Genomic DNA, 9,875 nt, shown 5'->3' with positions numbered 1-9,875 from the left:
TCCAAAAAAGTAAGAACTTCAAAGAACTTATGACAGCCAAACATTTTTTAATATTTTTCATATATTAACATTATTCAAAACTAGTTTTTATCATATTTTATATATAAATTTTTTATTACATACACAAATACAAGTTTACATATGTGTAAAATTTATGTGAAAACAAATTTACATATGTGTAAAAAAAATTAGATGTGTGTAAAAACTAATTTTCGTAATTGTAATCTTACATATAAATATAAAAAGTAATAAAACTACATTCAAAACATGAACATACGAAAAATTTTATAAAAGACGTTATTTATTAAGAGTTTCTTCAAATTCTTATATAATTTAAGAGTTATATAGTGATACTCATCCTATATATGTGTGTATGTGTGTGTGTTCAGCGGGGTATGCGAACCTTGCGGTAAAGCCAACGAGGAGACTCGGGAAGGGCAAGCATGAGCACAAATTGAACTAGAGCGGGGACACCAGCAACTCCAAGCATCCATCGCCATGTTCCCAGTACCTGATCATTAACCATCAATAATCAATGTAATTAGCATGTAAAATAACATCATATAAAACTATTATAAATGTTTATATAAGAGAAAAATAAAAAATAAAAATTAGTGTGGATTAAAAAATGACTCCACTAAGAAAACAGACAATACTGGTCGGTATGAAAGTGTACGTTACTATTACTATGCATCACATGTGATATGTCTATAGAGGGTGCATAACACATTAAAGTTAGATTCATATGGTAGATTGTTTCCATAACAAGGGGAAAGATTAATGGTGGGGTGGGAGCATAATGTTCTTCTTTCACATGCTAAAATTATTATCCATAAAACAAAGAACATTCTTGCAAGCAATCATTAACTAGCAACTATATAGGAAAGATCCTTGTAACTACCACTATTTTATTTACTTTATAATTTCAGCATTAAAAAAATTCGACACTTTTCAAATAAATAACGTAACTAATATAATCATAAGGGAATAATATTAAATGATTCATATGTGACACCAAATAAAAATCATGTAAACTTTAATAACCAAACCTTTGTGAAGGCTAAATTGATGAGGTAAGACAGAAACTGGCCTCCAGTGATCAAGAACCCATTGGTGCTGACCAAAGCTCCTCGGACCTTGGCCGGGGACGCCTCTGATATATACAACGGGGCAGTCATTGATGCCATTCCGACACCAAAACCGACAAAAATACGTCCCAAGATGAGAACACTAGGATTGGGTGCAGCTGCCATGAGCATGGCCCCAATGAAGAATAGAAAATCTGCCGATAGGAGAGCGAATCTCCGGCCAAAACGGTCGTTTAGCCATCCGCCAAATGCTGCTCCGATAATAGCTCCGGCAACTGCCATGCTCACAATACTTTCCTGTTGAATCCATAGAAAAAAATTAAATTTAGAAAAGTATTTTAAGTAAGGTCTTTGATGCATTTATGATTTATCCATATAAATAGGAAGATAATTTTATTAATATTATTATCCATATAAATATGATTTATCCATAATATGCTATTTTAAGATTAAAAAAGGATAATAAATTTGTTAAGAAATATCAAACAGTCTTATCCAAATTGAGAAAATATAAATTTGGTTGGTAATTGAATTAAAGTGGTGAAAATATGGTAATGACGTACTGCCATTAATGTTGGAACAGTTTAGCAATTTTATCTATGCAACTAGAGGTGCATAAACCGGTTTAAAACATAAAACCAGCTTAGGTTAAAACCGGTTCGGTTTAATCAACAAAAGCCAAAATCAATATATAGGATAATTACATAATAACTCTACTTGATTCTCATAATAAGCACGTTAATTTCATTTGTATGTTAACTTTCCCACATATAGGATACAAATGAAATTAACGTACTAATTCAGATAATCAAATAGAGTATTTATATATAGAGTAATTATATAATTACATTATAGAGTAATTAAATAATTACTATACTTGATTCACACGATTAACATGTTAATTTCATTTGTATGTTAACTTTCCTCTTCTCTGTAAATATAATATAAAAACCAAAATTTAAACTTTTTAAATCTATAGTTACGTAAGGCATATTTTGAATAAAGTATTGGAATTGAATATTTGAAAGAAAAGAGGTGTAGAGTGGTCTATTTTGATAGATACATAAAGTCACAAGTGAAAACTTTGACCTTTGACTTTTAAGAGTAACTAGAAACCACTATATTGGTAGGTCAAGGATGCTTTCGAGCTTCCCACGCCTCTCAATCATTGGGTAGCGGGTACTGTTGGCAGGTAATGTTCGTCGATTCACGCAGTATACCAATCCCAATAAAGTATTATACAAGTAAAAGGAAAATAATTAATATGATTTTTACTACTTATTTATTTTAAAGTTACTATTTACTAAGGCTCCGGTTATCCACGCACACCATTTAACTTATCCACACACATTTTCAAGGGAGTTTTCGTACAATCGTATAGCCCTTATACGATCGTATATCGGGTGTGTGAATTTTGAGAGGATGTACGAATAGCATATCCCATAACTAAAAAGTAAATGATACTTTATATTGAAATTGCAATGTTCAAAGTAGATATATAATAAAGACATTAAAATTTAAAACATAAAAAGCATATTACTAAAGGAATAAATATTGTTGCCCTGTATTACAAGGAAACTAGTTATCATAAATTAAATTGAAATAGTGTTAGTGTGAAAACAAATCCAATTAATAATAGTGAAAATCCCCAGAAGTTGTAATTTTGTCTATTTGCTAACAGATTTTTTAAACTTTTGTTTGTGACTTTTTGGTTCACTTGAGTCAAAACTGGACTCTTTTGAATATAATATTTCAAAAAAATCTATTAAATAATATAATAAGAAAGCGACATTGATTGGTTTCTTTGAAACAGATTTATCATGTACAGATACATCCAGAGTAGTAAATAATATAATAAATAAAATTCCTATGCCCTTTTGAGTTTTCAACTAGTTAGGTTCATAAAAAATAATAAAAAATAAAAATATTATACGGAATATATATAATTTTCCCTTCCAGAAAAGAACAAATATGCGTACCATATGCGATAGAATACAACAACATACAAACCAGGTATATCCTTTTCAGTTAATAATTTATAATATCATGTATTTTAAAGAGTGCACATTTATATTTTCTTGATAAAACATGTACAAAAATTAGAAAACAAAATTTGGCATCATTAAAAGTAGATCTGGCTCATGGTTCTATACAAATAAAAAAAATTAATGCCGAAAATATTTTACAATACACGTTTATTAATGTCAACAATATATCCATTTATCCATTTTAAAGTTTAAAGATTCTCAAAAATTCATTACTATATTCCGGCTGTTACCATAATTACATCCTAACACCAATATTCAAATTACCATTTTCACACATACAATTACTCAATCATTGTCTTGAATAATTGAATATTGAACTAATAATTTGTTTGACTAAAAAATGAAAAGTATTCTTATACGCGTTACACCATGTAGTTCATTTCGGTTCGTTTATCTTGTTATCAGCGTCACATACAGTTATTCATGTTGGCTTAACCGACCAAACGGCATGATTTTTGTGATTGGTAGTTTTATATAAAATAGTAAAAAATATTAAATTGATATATATATATATAAAATATGAAACTCACCTGTAACACAGTTTTCTTATCCACTGACTGAAATTCATCCCTGATATAAAGCAGGGCTCCAGATATGACTCCTACACAATCACACATCCCAACACTAACAACCTCAAAACCGACACAGTACGATGAAACATACTAAAAAACATAACATAAAACATAGGGGGTGTAAGTAATCACCTGTGTCGTAGCCAAAAAGCAGTCCACCAATACCCGCAGAGAAGGCTAGACGAAGGACGTATGGGTTCCGCCATGCGAGCGAAAAACAGTCTCGGAAAGCTGATGGGTCAGTCGGGTGCACACCGCCTTCCATTTGCACGGGTTACGGGTAATGGTAATATGCGAACGTACAAGATGTTATGCGTGAGGTACAACTCTTGTGAGTTTAAGCGGAGAGGAGGGTTTTTAGAAATCAGAAATGGACGAGTACTGGAAACGGATAGCTCAATGGGTTTATTTATAGACAATAATTACGTGTCAGTATTTTTATTATCTTTTATACTTTTTATAATTTTAATTTATTATATTAATATTCCTAGGTCACATGCGCTTTGGTTTGTGATGTATTCCTGTATGGTGTCTTACGAATGTATAGTAAGAGCTACAAAGAAAATGAAATGGACTCTTGCATAACCGTTTTGTGTATTGTATTTAAAGAAAAGATAAAACTAGTTTTATGATTTTAAACTAAAGTAGCGTTTGGTATATACAATAATGACAGGAGGAATAAAATAATTCATTGCGTAAGAATGAAAATAGTGGTGTTTGGTTGCTCAATTAAATGGAATCATCTATTACATATGGAATCTCATTCTATCAAAACTATTCATTCTCACCCTTTTTTTTTCATTCCATTCTTCTTCACCATACTTCCTCAACAACAACCACCACCGTTACCATCACCACCACCACCGCCATCGTCGCCGCCACCACCACTGCCATCTTACCACCGTCGTCGTTGCCACCGCCACCATCGTTGTCGTAACCACCGCAACCACTGTCACCGCCTCCGCCTTGCCACCACCACCACCACCAGTGTTGCTGCCTGACCACCACCTCTTGACCGCCACCACCGTTACCGCAACTCTACCATCGCCATCACTATCAATACTACCATCGCTTGACCATGCCACCCCTACCACCGCCATCACCACCGCCACCCCCACCACCACCATTGCCTCTGCCGCCTGACCGCCACCACTGGAGCTACCACCACCGTCGCCATTGTATTTTTTTTTATTTTGGTAAAAAAAATTTAGATATGAGTGTTTCTATTATTTCTATTTCATTCCTATAATTTTTTTGGATACCAAACAACACAAATGAATAATTAATTTCATTCCTATATGTTAACCAAATAAGACAAAGGAGTTGTAATGATCCATTTCATTCATTTGTCAATTCCATTATTTCCCCCACCCTATTCTCCCTTCATTTCATTACCTCCAACCAAACATATTCTAAAACTGTTTATATAACATTTGTCTCTGTTTGATCATTATACCATATATTAAATTCAATAGTTGGCATGAATACACATATACATAATTTTTTACTTTCAGTTCCAACCGTAAACTCCACAAGTTATTTAGAGCATTCACATCTCATTCTTCATTTATATCTCTATAACTCAACTATAAAACACATTTTTTTTCTCAAAGTTTTGTTTATTCTTTATAAACTTCCTATATCACATTCTTCATTGTACCTATAGACATCCTTTTTCTTTAAATTATTTTTTCGTTTACTCTCTACTAAATAATCTTGAGATGCAAAGAAAACAGAGAATGGAATGTAGAGATACTTTTAACATTTTTCTCTATAATTTAGATATGGGTGAGAAATAGAGAATGGGATGTGAAGCTCTAAGAACATTCATATCGAAGCCTTTATCTCAAATTCTTGAATTTCCTTTTAACTTTTGTTTGGTTTTCAAAAACATTCGACGCCAAACTCCCCATTTCTATTTTACTCACGAACAACTCTTTTATTATTTTTTTTTCTTTCTTAAACACTGACAAGAAAATGCGTTGGTTTACTTTTGAGTAACATAAAGGTGTACTTTTATGTTTTTTAAATTTTTTTTCCATTATAGAGAATCCAATGTGAATATTCTTAAAATGGTAAGGGTAATTATTACATCAAAGATTTAATTAATAAGTGAATGTGTTAAATGTATATTTGAATAACAGTAAACATTGAAATCAAAGTTTGAATTCAAAACAAACTCTTCTATCTCAATAACCTATGTCTTTGTGGTTGATTTAGCGGGATGGCGTTTGTTCATTCAAAAGCGAGACGATTGGTTTAAATTTTTTTTGGTGTAACAAAGTTATCGGAGATCTTATGTGGAAAAAATAGTTGTTCAAAAAAGGAGTTATTAAAAAGTTGGAAGCTATAAAGTTATTATATACTCAACTTGTGTTGTTTAATTCTTTTGAAGTATTTCTCATTATACAGATTAACAATAAATGTTTATAAATTTACTTTATTATTATTATTGTCATCTTTTTTGAATGATTTGCCATTTATTTCTTTGTCAAATTAGGAATAACTGCACAAATAAAAGAAATTATACGAATACGAAATTAAATTGTTTGAACAAATATTGCGTTTGCGTATTTTGGACATTGAACCTGAGTCGCTAATACAAATTAAATATAATTGATAAACCTTAATCATTTGCATTGCATGTAGTGAGATGATTATATTTGTAATGTATGATAAGGCCATACAAACAATTTTGACCATAACGTATCAGCTTTAATTTGTGTTTTCAAATAGAAAGTTAATATTGAATTGTCTTGTTTAACGCCCAAAGCCCGGATTAGTGGTTATTTTTAACTTAATAAGCGTGTATATTTGATAGTGACTTGGTGCGTATGTGTGTTTGAGTTTATTCATTTCCTAATTAGTAAACTTGTGTGAATAATGTGTGATATATAATTAATTAATTTGTATTAATCTGTGGATAATTGTGGGTGGAGATAAGTTTGAATTCAAAACAAACTCTTCTATCTCAATCCAACTGAAACCAACTTGATCTCAATCTCTCATCTCCCCTCATTATTGTATGATCAAGAGAATTTGGAAAATGAGGTGGCGGTGCAACGATGGATCATGGTGGTGGACTTATTATACGAACAATTTTAGTTAAAGTGTGATATTTTGGCATAATAAAAGCGTGCTTTGAGTGTGGAGTTTGGTTAATGTTATTAAGCCATTGTTGTGTTGTTAACATGTGTTATTGCATGATTAATAATTTGTACTAGTCATGAAAGTACATAATTTATAACTATAATAAATGTAATGTACTAGTCATTAAGGCGTTGAATAGGGTTAAAATAAAAAAAAAAATGAAAAAGAGTTTTCAATAAGGTTAGCCAGGTGTTCGGACACTACCTTGTCTAAGGACTTTCCCTTGTCCGTTAACCGCCACCCTTTATGGTGGGCACGTCACACTTGTCACATGGACCACGAGCATCCCTAATAAACATTGTTGGGGATGGACTAAGAAACATATAAAACTAATAAAGAAGTAAGTTAGGTTGGTGAATATGAAGGATGCTTGTTCAAGTGTTATGGATCCCCAGGCTAGGGTGGATATCCATGGTTAGATGGTCAGGATTTATTCAACCTCTCATGGGTGGAACTAAATAAGGGCGAGAAGGGTTTCCATTCAAGTTCTCTTAGGCGGAATTTAATAGGTTTCCAACCAAGGGAATGTTTCTATTCCGAATGACAATTTCTCAAGAGCCTAAAACTTAATATAAAATATATAATAACCTAAGGTAGTGTTTGTTATGGAGGAATGGAAGGTGGAATGTAATAAGCCATTCCAAAGGAATGGAAAAAAACATGTTTGGTTATCATGCATGAATGGAATGAAACTCCTTCCATTTTTATGATTTTCATTCCTTTGGGTATGTGGTTTTTTTTTTCATCCCTTCAAGAAATGAAAAGTCAAAAAGTCAACATTATTATTATTATTATTTTCTAATTATAGTTATTATATTATCATTATCGTTTTGTATATTATAAACTATTATTATTAGAACTATTACTGCATTATTAATATATTTTATTTTTAAATTAGATGAGTTAACATTTCACAACGCATATATACTTTAACGATCTCGTTGCAGCACGAGATACTAAAAATACTTATTATGAATATTCATTTATTATTAATATTATTTATTTATTTTTTATTATTATTACTAATAAAAATATTAATAATGATAAAGTGATTAATCATTCTATTCTTACATGGTAACTAAACATGACAATGGAATGGTAATGATCCATTTTATTCCTTTCTCCATTCCATTACCACGTCCATTCCATTCCCTCATCTATTCCATTAGAAAGTGTTTGGAATAAAAATTGCATCACTCTAGCCTTTCGGCTATAGAAAAGACCTACTCATCAAAACGTTGTGTCATACCTTTTGGTTAATTATGAAAATAGATGTGTTCTACTTTTATATCATTGTCAGAATAACTTACATAAATCACCAAAATATTCTTGGCGCATAATAATTTTAACTAATAACATGTATTTTGCTCACAGAAGTATACCCTCTATTCTTTCTCTGATAAGTTATAATCAATCTCACCTTTTATTTTTTTAAAAGATAAGATTTTACACACACATACACAAATATATTATATATATATAAATATATATTTGCGTGTGTCCGGTTGTTAACATATCGTTACCAATACCAACAATTTTTACTAGTAACATGTATTTTGCTCGCACAAGTGTACCCTCTATTCTTTCTTTGATAAGTTATAAACAATCCCACTTTTTATTTTTTTTAAAGACATTAAGATTTTAAAAACACACACACATATATATATATATATTTGCGAGTGTCCGGTTGTTAACATATCGCTACCAAATACCAACAAAATGGTAGTAAGGATACTCATATTATATTGTTACATGTGTGTCCACTCCATCTTCAGATTAAAGGAAATATCAAAATCGAAATTACATCAATAATACCACTCTAACGACTAAGATTTGATCTATTTTTTTTCAGACAAAATTTAAGTAACTTAATATCTTCAACAACATTGTAGGGCAAGGTGAGTTTACTATTGAAAATTAATTCATTTTTGTTTCTCCAGAGACACCAACATGTAGTGAGGATCATTGCTTGCAACAATTTGCACATTGAGTTATTGCTTAGCATATTCTTGTGAAGATCCATAATATCCTTGTCGAGAAATCAATATTAGGGGCATTTCGCACCATTGGCTAATTATTTGCCAAGTTGAGCATGCCAAATTACATTAAATCAACAAATTGTTTACTTCACTCGTAGTTTACCACATGAAAGACAAAAGGAAGTGATTATTGGAATGCGCCTTTCTTTTTCTTTCCAAAGCTACATTCGACGAGATTTCATCAATTTCCACTCGTCACTCAAATACTTTTACCTTTAGAGTAACCCTAATGTTCAAGAGAATTTGTAGACTATATTATACACCATACCTTTCTCCAACCCAAGTCCAACCATCTTTGCATCAAATACTCAAGTGAAGGAGTTGATTACATAACTAAACTTCCGCATTTCATTCGGCATACACGGTTCCCAGGTCGCATTCCACTACCAGTAGTTTGAGTCACCAATCGTTAGGTATCAATGTTGAAACAAAGTTCACATTTTGGCCGAATCTTTTATCACAAGTTATTCCTTGATTCAAGACGAAAAACGTACACTAAGAAGAGTATGGCTCACCCAACGTCTTCACTACATCCCACTTCCCCTTTAATCAATTTGTATATTTCGACATTCGCTTTTGCTAGAACCAATCTAATCTTAACGATATTATGTAACGCCCGTTGATTCCGATTTCAAGAATTAAAGATTGTTGAGTATGTATAATTCTCGGGATTCATCCGACGTTTCTCCAAAGCCTTTACGTCATCCCGGTACGCCTAATCGCTTAACTTTTCTTCCAAGTTGCATCATTATTAAATTCAGGGGGGCTAGAATGAAAATGTCTGATTTTATAACATAAAAAAAATAAAACCCTAAGCCATCTTGCAGCTGCCGATCGGCCAACTCCAGCCCCCCCCCCCTTCATTGCTTCGACTTTTTGATCGATTCCAAGTTCCTAGAGGTAGTTCAAGGTATGTACTACAATCCCCTACACTCTTTTTGCTCACCCCTAATCGTTTTGATGTTCAATTTTGCCGAA

General features: G+C 31.8%; 1 protein-coding gene across 1 annotated transcript; it reads right to left on the bottom strand.

The window, feature by feature from the left end:
* Window positions 1-385: 385 nt before the first annotated feature.
* LOC143550674 (putative inositol transporter 2) lies at window positions 386-4,010 on the bottom strand. The gene is made up of 4 exons (XM_077041285.1): window positions 3,841-4,010; window positions 3,667-3,737; window positions 1,050-1,385; window positions 386-511 (listed from the first exon to the last, which is right to left on the bottom strand). The coding sequence occupies exons 1-4, from the start codon at window positions 3,971-3,973 to the stop codon at window positions 386-388; spliced, it is 666 nt and encodes a 221-aa protein (XP_076897400.1). The 5' UTR covers window positions 3,974-4,010.
* Window positions 4,011-9,875: the final 5,865 nt, after the last annotated feature.

Source organism: Bidens hawaiensis, unplaced genomic scaffold (assembly GCF_021521415.1).
Source record: "Bidens hawaiensis isolate Kalapana, Puna unplaced genomic scaffold, B.hawaiensis_p1.1 tig00016125_1, whole genome shotgun sequence".
Lineage (NCBI taxonomy): Eukaryota > Viridiplantae > Streptophyta > Magnoliopsida > Asterales > Asteraceae > Bidens > Bidens hawaiensis.
This window is presented reverse-complemented; position numbering and strand designations above follow the sequence as displayed.